At 39.0% G+C, this 16,158-nt stretch overlaps 2 protein-coding genes across 13 annotated transcripts in view, besides 1 other annotated feature; one reads left to right on the top strand and one right to left on the bottom strand.

The window, feature by feature from the left end:
* Positions 1 to 7,203, top strand: part of CG17816 (uncharacterized protein) — a 31,152-nt gene extending 23,949 nt beyond the window's left edge. For 3 of the 7 annotated variants that reach the window (NM_206458.3, NM_001104236.3, NM_169198.3), the window contains exons 13-15: positions 1,056 to 1,646; positions 3,348 to 3,569; positions 3,734 to 4,018. In NM_206458.3, coding sequence (NP_996180.2) covers positions 1,056 to 1,646; positions 3,348 to 3,569; positions 3,734 to 3,873 — 953 coding nt within the window. In that variant the 3' untranslated portion in view covers positions 3,874 to 4,018. Of the gene's footprint in view, positions 1 to 1,055; positions 1,647 to 3,347; positions 3,570 to 3,733 lie in introns of all 7 variants that reach the window. The other 4 variants (NM_141487.3, NM_169199.2, NM_001104235.2 and 1 more) reach the window with 3 other exon arrangements.
* Positions 7,204 to 7,392: 189 nt separating this feature from the next.
* Positions 7,393 to 16,158, bottom strand: part of CG34384 (uncharacterized protein) — a 41,032-nt gene continuing 32,266 nt past the window's right edge. For 2 of the 6 annotated variants that reach the window (NM_001104234.4, NM_169197.4), the window contains 5 exons: positions 15,668 to 16,111; positions 14,637 to 15,287; positions 11,276 to 11,486; positions 10,006 to 11,201; positions 8,885 to 9,847 (listed from right to left, as the gene is read on the bottom strand). In NM_001104234.4, the coding sequence (NP_001097704.1) occupies positions 9,539 to 9,847; positions 10,006 to 11,201; positions 11,276 to 11,486; positions 14,637 to 15,287; positions 15,668 to 16,111 (2,811 nt within the window). In that variant the 3' untranslated portion in view covers positions 8,885 to 9,538. Of the gene's footprint in view, positions 9,848 to 10,005; positions 11,202 to 11,275; positions 11,487 to 13,427; positions 13,551 to 14,636; positions 15,357 to 15,667; positions 16,112 to 16,158 lie in introns of all 6 variants that reach the window. The other 4 variants (NM_001260042.1, NM_001260041.1, NM_001260040.2 and 1 more) reach the window with 4 other exon arrangements.
* Positions 11,979 to 13,085: a mobile genetic element.

The raw sequence follows: 16,158 nt of genomic DNA, 5'->3' as shown, positions 1-16,158 counted from the left end.
GATTGCGTTCCGATTTATCGATTTTTCGTTGCCTTAATTTTGTTTCTTTTGCCAGATTGGTTCCTAGTTTAGTTTAGTTTAGATTATCTTATCACACCTCCAGTTTGTACGTTCTTCCAAGCCCAAAACGTATTTCGATCGACCATCTAGTTGAGTGTCTAATGAAACAAGTAATTCATAGTTGAAACAACTTTCATTTTGGGTTTACAGTATTTGTTAGCTTGGTCTCTGGTCATGCAGTTAAATTTTTTTTAGTTTTTTATTCTAATTCCTTACCCATACACTTTAGTTTCGATCACTGTTCTCTCTGTAATGCAGCGTTTGATTGGTCTTCCGAAATACATAACAATCTATAGTTTAGCATGTTGAGATTCCGTTACTAACAAGACCTACTAAATAATTAACAAACCAACTAAAACAATAAACGAACTAAACTTATCTGTAAGTAAGTAAAAGTAATACTAACAATCCAGTTCAGTGTTGTGCCTAACCGTTCGAGTTTTAATTTGTATTCCGTTATCCTCCTACTAACCATAACTTTGTAACTTTGTTGGCTTCCAACCCGATTATCTGTAACATACATTTATATTCTAATTTATGTGGGACAGGGGCAACCAACTACCTGTTTAATATACTGAAATTCTCCTCTTGCCAAATTTAGGGTCATAAAGCCAACATTGTGTTCTCCCTTCATTAGCAGCCAATTAACGAAATACCGATAGTCTGGTATAAGTAGACTAACGAATTTGAATTGTTAACACAACTAACCGAAAGAAAACTGGAACGCTACTAATAGCATTTTACGTTTGGTTCATTAAGTTCCTTGTTTTGTTTGAACTTTTGTTTTAGGACATTTTAAGCTTTTGCTTTGATTGCATTCTCGACTCGTCACCAACCAAATAAAACATTTTTAATGAAAATACATGTAATAATTTGTTTTTCACCTGCGTTTTGTTTTCGGCAAAAAAATGTAAAAAAAAACTATGACAAACAACAACAAAAATCATCGTAAAACAAACGAAACCGAAAACCGAAAACCGTTTACGTTCTTATAGCCACCCTATCCACAACATTCCAATCCCGCATTAAAAGTAGTTCCTTGCCACCGCCCAACGGTAGAGTAGCCTCAGCGCCGCCAGCCACTGCAGCAGCAGCATCAGCAGCCAAATCAGCATTAAGCGCTAATCAGGCTCATGCTAATCAATCACAATCATCACATGCCAAGAGCGGTAGCATCAGCGGCAGAATTTCAAAGCCATCGGCCTCATCCGCCCAACAGCAACAACAGCAGCAACAGCAACAGCAAATGCGTAAGAAAGACAAAGATAGATCGAATAGTAGTTGCATTGGCAGTGGTAGTCATGTTGGTGCTGGTAGCGGTAGTCAAGCAAATAGTGTCAAGCATCTGCAGAATAAGCAAAAGCAACAACAACTACAGCAGCAACAGCAACAAAAGCAACAACAACAACAGCAACCGCAACAGCAACAGCAAAAGCAGCAGCAAAAACAGCAGCAGCAACTCGATGTTGCAGCAGCAGCAACAGCAGCAGCAGCAACATCGGCACCTCCCCAAAACCCAACCCGGCCTGCCACCATCAACATCAAACGGCTCACGGTACCAGGTCAGGATAGAAAATTGGCTGAAAGTGAGTAAAGTTTCACCGAAAACTTGAACCAATCAAAAACCAAACTCTTCAATAAACCCAAGCTAAACCAAAATTAAAGCCCATTTAAAAAGTAAAATACACGGAAAATGCTGTAAAATGACATCTGATGCGCGAAATGTTTGTGTTGCAACTTTTGTAAAGCCCTAAACTTAAAACAAAAAAAAAAAAAAAAAAAAAAAAAAACGAAAAGACAATCTCTTTTCACGCTATCAATAATTAAGCATTTTACACCTTGGTCAAATCTGTTCGTCCACAATTAGTGAAAAGTGATTAAGCTTATGATTTACCGATTGGCCACATCGATTAGATGGACTTGTGTGTGTGTTTTTGTTTGGGCCAAGCCAGGTGGAATTGTGTATCTGTATTGATAGATTGGTCGTAGAAAGTGTACAAAATTGTAGTTTGATTATAGTTATTCCACTGGCAGCCCGATTCAAAAATGAATATAAAATTCACCGAAAAAGTACGAAAATCAAACAAAATTCCAAATTCTTAATTGCTGTTTATTGTGGCTACACCCAAAGAGCAAAATGCCTTATTAAATGTTATTAAGTGTTAGTTGTTGTTGTAGTCAGTGTATGTATTCGTTGTATATCAGCCGTGCGTCTATATAAATGTATCTGTATAAGCAATTTAAATTTAATGCCCTTGAATGTGCGTCTCATGATTTGTAGATTTTCGTTGTTAAATCACATCTCAGAATTTCAAATATACCTTTGTTTGTTTGTGTACATATGTAAAGTTTGTAGCATTTCTATCTTATCTCATTTTAGATTATATGTCTATGATTATTTCTTTTAAAACAACATAATCTACAAAAAGACACTTAAGCACAGACACTAACAACAATAAGGTAGAAGTGTTAGTTAGTATTTTGATGTTCGAAATGGAGGTTTGGGTTAGTTAAACAGTTTTAGAAGAAAGTAAATCGTTTCTACTAACTACAGTTCACTTTCAAATCAACGTAGGAACGTGTACTTTTGTATCTACTACTTTAATTTCAATATTACCAACTGTTAAAATACATGATGAGTGTTCGATAATATCTAAGCGAACTCGAATTGCCAGGGACTAACTGACAAATCTTTTTTAAGCTGTCGTCGACGCCTTCGTTGTTGCCTGCCAAAAAAAAAGAAACACCAATAAAACATATCCAGCAATGTGCCACACCAGGATTTGTACAGCTATACCAATCTTTTGAAACATAAAACATATATTAGTTTTATTACTCCTCTTCGGATTTTCATGTTGCGTGTCTGTTTGTGTATTTGTGGCATGCTGTTTCTCATGTTGTGCGCTTTATTAAATAAAACAAAAAATAAAAAATAAAAATATTCCTTTGGTTCTACTAACAATATGTTGCCTTTTAAGCTTCTGGCTTAATATTCTTCCGTTGACTTCAGTTTCCTTCAGTTTTCGGTTACCGAACTAAGTTAGAAATATTTATTTGGATTTTATGTTTCAAATACTAACCAGTAAAACTCAAAAACACAAAATTTGCTTAACGAACAAAGGACTTATCCAAAAAAAAATTTATGAAGATCAACAGCTACGGCAGCATAATGAAATAACAGAAACATAAAATGCGCTTATAATTAAGTTAATTCCAAAACGCATAACTTTCCAAACTGAGCAGAACTACCATTTATAAGTATTTTTGAATATTTTCCCAACCAACAGACGAAGGCGAGGATGGTCGTGAGACTGCCATTTCCATTTCCAGCTGTAGTCCCCAGCCTCCGGTGCCGGAGGTGCCCGAGGAGCCCCTGGTGAAGTCGCCACCAGAACCGACCCGGGTCAAATCCCCGGAGCAGATCATAATGCGCTCTCCTGATCCAGTCAACTGGACGGTGCCCCTGGACACTGGCAAAACCTTCACGGTGACGCAGAATGTCAAAGATGGTAGAGTAGACACAAGGTTGTTGACCACTATGTAGAGCAGAAGATTGGAGTACAGATTGGAGTAAGATACTAATTTGAGCGTGACTTTAATTTCTGCCTACGAAGTGCATCACTACCCTGACAAATATGTGCTGCAGCTAAGTAAATTCTTTTTTTTTTTTTAGGGGAGAACTACAGCCGACCTCAGAGCGAGATTAAAGCGTCGACACCGGTGGAGAAGCCCCCACCGCCACCACAATCGGCTCCGCCACAATTAACCGAACAGGCTAAGATGGACGGTAAGCCATTAAGCACGCTTCAATAAAAACGCAAAACTTCCATACCAAAAGCATCAGCAAAACCAAACGAAGTCGACAAACAAAACCAATCCAGAAAAACCAAAAAAGTCAAATCGCTTTTACAAATATTTATATATTAACTCGTATTTAAATATATGTATCTGTATATGTATATGTATGTATCGCTACTCACAAACATCATCAAAAATCCAAAATCGAATCATCGTTAGCCAAACTCCAACTTCTCCAACTCCAAATCCAAAAACCCAAAACGAAAACCAAAACCACACCAGCAAATTAAGCCAATCTCGATAAGCGTAAATATAAAGCAAAGTTCCCCTCTTTCTGTATCAAGCCAAAAGCAATTGTGCAAGCCAATGCAATCACATAGCGTACCCGAAACCGTAGATCCTTGCGTAACATAACGAACACTATTTCCAAAACTATCTCCCCCTCCCCCCACCCTTTCGACCACTGCCATCCCGCCAGCCTGGAAGTCCTGCAGTCCGACCACCAGTGCCGCGATCTACGGCAAAACACTGACGCCCCATGCCACACCCACCGGCCAGCCGGGCGTGGCGGTGCGCTGCACTGTCGCCCATGATCAGCCGCCTCAGCAGCCGGATCCTGCGATGTCGTCCTCCTCGTCGACGGGCACTGCCTCCACCGCCCGGACAACTGCCGCCGAGGTCCTGGAGAAGGCTCGCGACCGATTCGATCGATTCTGGGGCAGCAGCAGCGCCAGCAAGGAGGAGAGCGTCTAGATTCGAGATTCGAGTTTCGAGATCCTGGATCCTAGGTCAGGCACTCAGTGCTTTTGAAGTGCAAAATGTATTCCCCGGGGCAGTTAATTGGGCCCTAAAAGCAAGCAATTATAATACGTAATAGACGTTATGCAATACCTAATCATGTACACCAGCTACCCTATCTAACAGCCTGATGACATTGCGACACAGATTATAATTTCTTATTCTCTAAGGTCTACTATTATTTGTGTATTTTTCATTTAATTTTCAACTAAAGATCAATAACATATTTTTCTGTTAGTTTCAATGAACACCCTGTTAAGTCAAAAAGTTGAATTGAACATCTGAAAATGAATTATGATTTATAGAAAAAATACCATTAAAATATTTTAATTAATCTATTGACATTGTGGATGAATGTGTCGCAATGATATCGGAACCTTAAAGAAGTCCCGCATCGACTTGGCTTGACTTTAAAGCTGAACTCGCTTTGGATTTCTTAGTTAAACTGCTGCAAGCAAATCTAATCAGGCCAAATGTCATCTAACGACACGAGCATTACACAAAAAATTATTTATGTAAGACACTTTCACTGCCTGAACCCAATCCGAATACGAAACCGAACTCAAACAAATGTTGTATACTTTGAAATTCACCCAGAGAACTTTGCAATATTTCGATATCATCCAATCATACAAAATATTCAAATGGGACAAACATCACCGCAATGACCCGTCCAAAAAGTGAGTCCATTCGACAAGAGATATACTCACATTTTTGTAGCTTTCATTAGAGGAGCAACCGTATATCTGGGTAATGCATAAGGTGATCTAAGCTAAACTGCTGATCCGAAAGATACCAAACGTTGAAAATAGATTTTGCACATGAACGACAAAGGGAAAATAACAAAAAGCGACAACATGATGTTAAGAATAATTTAAGAAGACACACTTTGGCTAATAAAAACTTAAGGCAAGAGATGGTTAAAACATGGCAACACGTAACAGAAAACAACAGCAAAACATACTAATACTACACAAAAAATGCGAAACAATGAGATTATGCTTTGAAAAGCTGTGAAACTAGTTTCAGACATGCCTACAATTCTTATATATCTATTATGTGAATGTGAATGAAATAGTCGACAAACAAAAATGAAAACAAAATGATCAAACAAAATGGAAAGACCTAATCGATTTAATCATGTTTTGAGTAAAATTAGCACTAAATAATAAAGACAAATGCTTCCCGAAGGGCAATAGCTTTGAGAAAGTTGATGTTATTTTGACAAGCATTTTGTTGGGCCTTGTTTTTTTAATCTCTCTCAGTGTAGACAGTTTTTCAGTACAAACCAAATACCGATTCAAACTCAGTTTGGCAGAACTTTTCTTTTGCGTAGGAGAAGTGCTTGAATTTAAGCCTTTCTTAAAAATAAACAGAAAATACAAAATCGTGAAAGCTGAAGTTAAATTCCATTACCCATAAGTTATGTGATTAACTTCAGTATTGAGCTTACTTGTTGCTTGCCTATATATATTTTAATATAAAACTCAAATAAACCAACCAAAAAAAAAAATAAGAAGGAAATAACGCCACTTTAATGGTATTTATTAAACAGTTGAGTATTTTTATATGTTTTTCATGAATGGACCCGTTTGTTAGTTGAAATCGATAAGTTGATCACTGAATCTTATAATTACCGAATAGTAACAATGCATATTGTCAAGAGCCCCTAAAATGCAAAATGTTTATTATGCTCAGTCTTTAAAATGGTCACCGATTCGATTCAATCAAATGCATTAGTTAGAAATAAATAAGAAGCTAAACTAACTAAACTCTGGCAATCTCAAAAACCGTAAAAGAAGGAAAAATTCAATGAAAGAGAGAGGAAATGCACACTCACATACACAAACACAACTATATTTCCAGTTGCAATTAAAGGAAAACGGTAACCCAACTGAATGGTCGACTCTTGAACTCATTTAGTTTTATCGTACTTAACAAATTTTAGGCAACTTTAATACGAATCTACTTAAGAACGAACTTGATATTAATTCTAGCTTGTTTACAAAATGATATAAAATGATTAACGAGATAAAAAACCAAAACCTAAACAAAGTATACCCTCAAAATGATTCCAAAATAGGCGCACTAAACGGTTTTCCTTCGACAGCAGTGAAAAAGAAAATCGATTTTTATAAACACTTATACGAAAGTCAAACCAATAAATACTTTCAATTTTCGGTTCCTTCACGAAGCAAAATATTAAAAGTCACCAAACAATTATATAAATTTTAAAAATTGACTTTCACGCCCAAATGCGCCTAAAGTTTTAATGAATTAAAAAAGCCTCATATGAAATGCAATAATACCAGTAACTATACAACCCAATTGATAATTTTTTCTGAATTGTCATAAAAAGGCACACCAAATAGCCTTCATAGAGATGCTAATAACACGATATAATTATAATTATACTTGAGAAAACTGGCCGAATCATATGATAGAGGAGTAATGGAAATAATAAAATAGAATCCGAAAAACAAGTGATGGTAAAATGATTATAACATTAAATGAATCGAATAAATGAAAAATGCATATAAACGTTTTAAATCGATGTTTTAATAACCTCCCTTAATTAAAATAAAACGCATTGGCATTGCTTTTGTTTTGTTTTTATTGCTGTTATTAGGTTTTTCTTCAAGAAAATGTTTTCTATTATAATTGATGTATTATAATTAATAGGAAATATTGTTTGCTTCATGGTTTGCTTTCACTTAACGGTATTATCAATTTTTTGTTTTCATCTGGATATTGCGCACAGACAGTTTTTTACATTTGTTTTTATTTTTAGGATTTGGGAAGAAGGTAGTTTAAATTACATAATTAAGATACATTGTAAAACATTTATTGCTGGTAGATGGTTTTCATAGGCATTACCTATCTTCTGATTGTAGACGAACTATTTATTAGACTATACAGTTGATTTATCATTGCACTTCACAAATCGCGTTCATTATTATGTTGTTGATCTTTGTCGTTTTTTTTATTACAGGAATATAGAAAGCTGTTATCACAGGTTTTTGAAATAATAACAAAAATGTAATGTGGGGTAATGATTAGAGATGGTGTAGAAACCGAAGAAAATAAACCATTTGAGTGGGAATGAGAGTTGCCGATTACGGTTTAACTTTTGTTACATAAATTATATGTTTATTAATTGTCTTAGGATTTTTTTTTTTAATTTTGCTTTTAATTTCTTTAAAGTTTGCTCAAAAATACATGTGTCGAAAAATTTTCGAAAAAATGTGTCTTCAATTTTTAACTTCGTATTTATCGTTTTTTATTATGCAAAAGAGTTCCAATTATCGTTTTCCTTACCTTGTTAATTATATCTAGTATACATAAGCGTACATAGCTCATCAAATATGTGTCGAAATACTTAGAAATCATAGGATTGCTACTGCTGCCGTTTGGAAACAAGTTAGTTCGTGATAGGATCACAACAAATCAATCGAGTTGGTCTGGGCTCATTATACTTATATATTAAAAAATATAATTTATAGACGTGGCTCAAGTGATTTGTTTCAGATTAATCTCAGCTACTGCTGTGCCATTTCAAAAACTCACTCAACTGGAGGCAACTTGAGCAAACATTTGAAGATGGGCTAAAACGTACGGGTCATTTCAAGTCATTGGACTGCTAAACCTACTCATATGCAGCTATATTTATATGTTCATATTTGGACAGGGAGATAGACAGAGGGTAACTTATTTGATCAAATCAAAAGTTTACATATATAAAAAATTTAGCACAATTTCGTTTCTAACACTTTAACGTTATGATAAAAGTGTGTGGGTTTTCACGCGGATTCTCTTAAATGTAAAAAATTAAAAGGAGTACCAAAAAGGTTCCGAACACCATAATTTCGTGTTCCAATGCTAGCTAAGATTTACCATATGCTTGTATATAGTACCAAATAAATTTGTTGGGACCCAGCACCCGGCACTAGGACCCCAAGGATCTAACCTAAACTTATCTTGAAAATCGTCACGGACTTAACAACTAAATTCATTTAAATAATCAAGTTAGAGTTGCTTTTGGTTACCACAAAAACGACACGTTTAACAGACTTTTCTTTGCTGCAATAACGAGAGTTGGACTCGTATTTGCATTAACATAATGTTAGCATCATTTCGATTTAACAATAGTGGGGGAAACATTTAAGTACAGTTTCGAATATCTCTTTGTAGGTATATGTATAAGTATTATTTCTATAAACTTTAGATTGGTTTGTGTCTGCACGTTTATTGTTTCATTTTTGTAAAATATAAATTGCTTTTAAATTTAGAATCGATTTCATGTTTCCGTTACTTGCAGTTTTGAACAGATCTCAAACGGGTTCTCAAAATTGGTAATATAAGCGTAAGTTGAAGGTTAAACACTTAAAATCTAACTGCAGTTACCGTTTTTGTTCTCGTATGTGCCACTACGTTTAAATTCGTTTTAACTGCTAGTGTTTTCTTAAATTTGACATACGTATTTGAAAAACAAAAATCAATTTTGGGTGCTCTTCGTTTTGTCTCGATTTAAAGTGGCTGATAGCCTTAAAAAATTTACATATCCATGCCAATCAAAAGTGGTATATCGAGATAATTTGTTCGAGAGAAAATCAGCTAAGCCTAAATATGTAAAGAGTATCGATAGAAGTATCGTCGTTTCACCGAATGATTTTACTTGCATGTTCGCTGAATCCATTCCCCTATCATTCGGCATGTTAGCTAAGCTAGCCTATAAATTAGTGATTGTTGTATGCATTTTGTCCCATAATAACATAACTTTTCCTGTGATCGCGTACAACTTAATTTTCTACTCCTTTAGCCCTAAGAGCGCGATCCGAGTTGTTGTTGTTTGTACTAGCCGTTAAGTAGACCCAACGGAAGCCTAGTTCTCGCTGAGATCCTTTATTGCCTGCAGTATACGCTTGACGTGTCCCACCTTAACCACGCCAAGATCCTTGAGGTCACGCCTGCCCAGGGTAAGCAGTTCCTTGCCGCGAATGTCGTTCTTCAGGAAGCTGTCCACGTACTCCGACAGCTGCATCGTTTCCAACCAGGTGACCACCTCGTTGACGCTCCAGTTGTTGGCCGCCTCGCGGGTGTTGGTCAAAGGTGGCTTAAACGCCTGCTGACCGGCGGTCGAACCGGAACGCAATCTCACCCAGAAAGGTCGAGACTTTCGGCGGCCATCGGACTGCGGAGGAGCAAAATCATTTTGAAAAATTAGGGAATCATTTTCAATAAATATACTGCACTATATCTAATAGTTTCTGAGTACTTGAGTACTTGAGAAAATTGACTTTTTGTTTTGTATTTGCCTGGGTCGAAGCTTCGAAGTATTGCCCCACTCACCTCTTCGTTGGGCGCCAGAACATTAAAGTAGGCCCGCAGCTTTCCATCAATGCACTTCTGCACGGAGCACTTTTTCAGCTCCATTTCCATGTTGGCCAATGCCGCGCTGAGCTTTGTTTCCAAATCCTCACGGAGAATCAAACTATGACCTCGGTCGCGCAGCAGGGTGCATGCATCATCGTAAAGCTGCCGCGATGAGTCTATGACTTCCACCAACTTGGTGCGCAACGAAGGACCTTCGAGTAGTTTGCCCTGCGGATGAATCGATTCCAGGGCTTCACTGGCCCGGCAGGCCACCTCGTATAGGTCGTGCTGCAGGGCCGGATGCGAGATAATCAGGAACTTGACCCACTTCACCAACGAGCTGACGGCTTCGATGAAGTTGAGGAGCACGTAGCATTCACGTTCGGAGATTACCTCGTCCGTGGAGTTGGCATGCTCTGAAGCTGTAGAAGATGCATCCCTCTGGATGGAGATGCTGTGCTGGCGCTGCTTCTCCTGCCAGCTCTTCAGCGAGAGCTCCAAGCTTCTGTTCCTGCATAGCATCTGCACTCGGTTCTTGTGCAGAATGCGAATCATTCCAGGTGGCTGAAGCCAGGCTTCTCCGTCCACCTGGATGGGTATCTCCTCGTCTCCCAGGATATTGATCTGTACGCTTTGGCACTGGGCGATCCGATGATGTTGTAGATTAATCAGACGCGAGGCAGCCATCTGCACCGATCCGAAGACAGCCACCACTTCTAGCACCCGATCATCGAAGCTGGGCGGCAGGAATATGTCATCCTTCTTGCTACTGCCCCAGAAATTGGTACCGCCCATGAAGCTGGGTATGTTCAGTATCACAATTCCCTGCAGTTCCGGCAGCGGAATCCTCTGACCGTCGCACTCGAGCTGTACTCGCTGCTCCAGATTCTTGCAGGTCTTCTGCAGAAGCTGCTTGGATCCCAGAACCCCATACCACATGTAGTTCCGGGCTCGTGATCGGCACTTTTCGGGGTGTTCCTCACGCTTGTTGTGGAAGTCCAGCGAGATCTTGGCATCGATGCCGATGCCAAAGTAGTTGTTCATCACGCACTTCTCATGGTAACCGGCCAGCAGTGTCTCATCCGGGTCCATTAGGGGACTGACGGCGGCGCAGAGGGTATCAGCATTGGCCAAAAGACATTTGGATATAAAGCCACCGCCATTGGCAAGATCTGGAGAAAAAATATCGTGAATAAATAAAATGATTAAACGCAATAGTATTGTAAAAGCTTATTACGGTCCTTACTTGGCCAGTTGGGCAGTCGCACTAGAGGATTGATGATGGGCAACTTGCGGTTGGTCTCGTCGGTGGGCGTCTTCTCCTTGTCTTTGCCGCTCTTTTCCTCCTTGTCCTTTTCTGCGGAAGCCAAGTGATCGAAACCGAATAAAGTGGACCCCATAAACAAGCTCGACTTGGACCCCTTTAGGGTCTGAAGATTGGGAAGTGCTTCGTTCGGCTGCAAGAGAGAGGCTTTGATTAGTTGCGAAAACCAAAAGTCCGGAAAAGTCGAGTACGTGTCAAAGAGCAACCGGAAAGTCAGCACTAACTACGATACAAAGAAACATGTGGATGTGATTGAGTGTGATTTGTGTGGGTGAGTGTGCCAGTGTTGGGTGGCTTGCAAATAGGGCGCAGGGTTGGTAAGTACTTTTCGAGGGACAGAGCGAGAGAGAGATACGAAGTGAGATTCGGAGTGAGGCAGAGCATAGGAGACAGCACACTACGTAAACGAACAAAAGAATGGAAATCATAGATGGTTGGGTATTAAGCAGGAGCTACGTGTTTTTGTTGTTTTCGTTATGGTTTTGGTTCAGATAGTTTTTTAACTTATTGGTTACTTTGCAACACTACTCAAAAGCGAACTGACGCATGTGCTAAGGATCTGCAACTGCCACTTTAAAAGAGACGCTTTGTACATAGGGATTATTAAATTCAAAGACTGTTGGACCAAAGACCCTAGAATAACAAGATGCGTAACGCCATACGATTTTTTGGCACACGATTTTTTGGCCGTGGCTCTAGAGGTGGCTCCAGGCTCTCTCGAATTTTTGTTAGAGAGCGAGAGAGCGAAGAGCGCTACAGCGAACAGCTCTTTTCAACGCACAAAGTGATAGCAGACATCTGTATGTGTGCACACGTATTCACATGCATTGTAAATTTGACAAAATATGCCCTTCACCTTAGAAGTTCTTTGGCTTTAAATCTATATTATTTTTGATCAATTGGCACCATGCGAAAAATTCTTGTTTTGCATTGCCTTAACGTTATTATTATTTGAAAATAGATTAGAAATAGTCAAATCTATGTACATATTATCACAAAAATATATTTCAAAAATGACTTTATATAAGAATATTTGTCATTAGAGTATTCATCTTGCGGCGTGTGAAAAATTAATAAGGCAATGATTGTTGAGTGCTTGTGTCCGCACTTCGTGCCTCAAGATATGAACAAAGCAAAGACACTAGAATAATTCTATTGTCTTTGATATTACTTTTGCATTTTAATTTAATTGCATATTTAATTATTTAGTATATTTATTAAATCATTTGACTTAATATGATGTAACATTAACATTAAAAGTGTTTCAAAAAAAATATTTCGCTTTTAAAAAATTTTCAGATGAGAGACAAATTAGAATTAAACATAAATATAAATGTGTAAACGGTAGCTAATTCGAGCGGCGATTTTAACAAACAAATTTAAAAAGCTTTAAAATTATAATAGTCAGGGCGCGAATTTTTTAAATTTTTTTTATTTTATCATATTGCTAGGAAATTGGCAAAAACTACCCTAATATGTACAATGTAAATTCGTTTCTTCGATCAGAATTGATTTCGGCCAGAAAATCGTCTTCTAGCACAACACGCACACTTATACGCGTTCTCGTCTCTTGTTTTTACTCACACAAGCAAGCAAATTATATTTTTAGATTTCTTACGCTCTCAGCGGGAGTGAGCCGAAAGAGAGTAATTTTGGCCGTCACCAAAAAAGTGGCTGCATAGTGCCAAACCAATGTATGGCCGTTACGCATCTTGTTATTCTAGTGTCTTTGGTTGGACACCCATGACAGAATTGGCTTATTCATAAAGATTAGATAAAAATTAAAAAAAAAATTATATGTTCAAATTTGAGCACGGACAAGACAAGACATTTTGTAAATTTGTTTCAAAATAAATGATTAAGTTACGCCATCATTTGTCATAGGTTTTTTTCGGTGAGCCCGAAGCTATTACTCGATAAGTTGGTAGATCCGGATATTGGGACTTGCTGGGAAGCTTACACATCGAACGAACGAAGAAACGCAGAAACGGTTTTGGGATCAGAACAGAGGGAGTGGGGAGGGTCCGGAGCCCGAGCACCTGAGACCGCGTCCCGGAATTTTGGACTGGCTTACCAGAGGAATTAGTGGCCTGATCAGCGCCAGGGTGGCCAGGCGAAAATCTGGCTCGGCCACCACAAAGAACCGAACGCTGAACAATCCGTAGCTGCGCTTGGTGCCGATCTTTTTGTTTTTCTTCTAAGAAAATGCATTTATAATGACTTCTTTTATAAATCGTGTTTAGTTTTCAATGTTTTTCATTTACAGTGTGTTGATAATTACAATTAATTACATGTATGGAGTAGAACAGTGTCGTTTTGGTATGGAGTTTAAGATTTGGTTAAGAATATCTAAAACATAAGCTCATATAGGTTAATGAATTTTGAAATACGTACCAATTGTTTTTGTGCTTATGTAAATCATATAGAACATGGTTGTTTTACTTCGTAATATTTTGTGGTGGTTAACTGTTAACTGTCTATTTGAACTAAAGTAACTCAATAATGTGGAAAACATAAAAATTAACCGATAAAAAACACTTGGTACGGTTGTAGATTGTATAAATTGTCTGCAATCTAATATACCTTGATGTTTTATCGGAACAAACCAAATTCCCTAATTAACTAATAAAAAATAACTAAGAAGGCTGCAAAGAATAGATTGTACTCGCACAAAATGTTTCCTAATAAATACATACTGTATAAACTGCAAACTAAAAGTACGTGAATACCTGGAACTGAATCCAGATTTTTTTTCAAAACTCCCTGGTGGTAGGTGGTTGACTGGGAATTATTTGAACGAACCATTACCTACAGTCGCTGTTGTTAGTGCACTTGCACTTGACACCAATTGCTCGACTGACACAATCAAAACTCAAGAACTTGGCAATTGCCGACGATGCGGAGCCAATTTGGATCGAACGTGTGGCACGCACTCAACTAAAGTGGCACAACTCGATTTTTATATGAGGCTGATTATAAAAATGCACACTATGAATGTGCTGTAAATATCATCTTGAAAAGGATTAATCCAAATTGTAATAATATTTTGTTTATCCGTTTCAGTGTTAAATTCAAATTCATAAGATGTTCGTTTTTTTTACAAGTTGCCTGAGGATAATATTCCTTAAAAATTGTTTTAATTCTTTTCTTTATAATGGTATTTCTTTAATTATTGTAGAATGTTTGAAAAAAATATGTTGTGCCACTTTTGTTAAAGGCGTGCAATATAGGGGACTGGTTATAGAGAGACGCTGAGGAGGAGGTGGTTTGCTCGTAGACTCACCTTGAAGAGGCTGCCGCAGCTGATCCTGCGACTAGCCGCCGGCGAGCTGCTGAGGAAGCGGGCGTGCTCAGGATCGAGTGTCAACTGGTTGGGATTGAAACCGGAGTGCCGGCGGTCCTTGTCCTTGTCGAACTCGCGGACAGCCAGACCGGGGGCGTGGCTCGAGTGGCGCCTGATCTCAGAGGCGTTCATGGCTCGCACCCCCAGCATTCCGGAGCAGGTCATGGACACGGTCATGGCTCCGCCGGAGGAGACCGGCAGGAGCGATACCGTGGGCTTGATGCAGTCGCCGCGCAACGGCGTCGGCGGCCTCACAACAACACTAATCTGTGGATAGTTGGGATTTACATCATCAAAGGATTCTTTCTTACACGACTCATCAAAAGTAATGCGCTTTACATCTTGTCCATGGCCCGATTTCTTCGTGGGCGATGTCGACGTGGTCAAGATCGTATTGGGCTTCATGCTGCTGTTGAGGTTGCGCACAGTGGCATCAATGTCTTGTATTTCTATTTTGATGGCCGTCTGCGTGGACAGCTCGTCCTCGCTGGTGGTGGCCAGTAAATTGGCCCCTTTATTCGTTGGAGTTTGCTCGTGCTCCGGATAATCGCTATCGTTGTCTCCACCTCGATGTTGTTCTAGCATAAGCTGCTGTTGAGATACGATTTCAGTGGTTGTAGTTGGTTTCGGTTTTTTCAGTGAGGTGCGCTTTTTGGGACGCTTCAGCGGGAGCGGGATTATAGTAAGTAGTCGATGGTTTTTGTACATTGCAGGATTGGTTATAGTTCGGTTTGGTTTGGTTTTGTTAGTTCGATTTTGGACGGGTTAATATTTTGTTAGATGTTGGTTGATTCGATTGAACAGCCGAAAAAGAAAAGTTTAAGAAAGAAGCAAACGTAGAGCAACAAAGAGTTTACCATAAGTGGCCATATCTCATCACTGCCGACAACCATACAGAACAACTCTAGATACTCTATACGCTATTTACAAACTAGACATACAGCTAATCCAACTTGATCGGCTATACCTACCTTGAAGCTTTGACGCGCTATATCGTTACCTTCCACGAACTGCGCCAGGCTGCAGTAGCGCGGTGGCTCCCGCATCTTCTGGTCGTCACATCTGTTGTCTATCTCGAAAACAATATTTTCAAATCCGAATTGCTGGGGATTATCATCGCTGTCCATTCGCGCCAATCGCGCCATTCTCGGTGGAGAAGAGTTGCGCCGCCGCGGATGAGCCTGGGTTCGGCTTAGGGCGCTCAATGACTTTTTGCGAGGAGGTTTCGGTGGTCCCGCATGCTCTGAGCAGAGAGTGGTGGTGTCGTCGGTAAGTGTGTTGTCCTGAAGGGCATAGGTTATATCGTGACCCAGTACCGAGCTTATGTCGTCCATGATGCTCTCGCCAGGCATCGCCTCCGTTTCATCACTTGTCTCTGGGGAGTCGATGTGCGTAAAGTTGCTGGCATCCATATTCTGGATTAAAGAGAATGTTATAAAAGTAGAAAGAACAAGGTTGGATA

Source organism: Drosophila melanogaster, chromosome 3R (assembly GCF_000001215.4).
Source record: "Drosophila melanogaster chromosome 3R".
NCBI classification, from domain to species: Eukaryota; Metazoa; Arthropoda; class Insecta; order Diptera; family Drosophilidae; genus Drosophila; species Drosophila melanogaster.
This window is presented reverse-complemented; position numbering and strand designations above follow the sequence as displayed.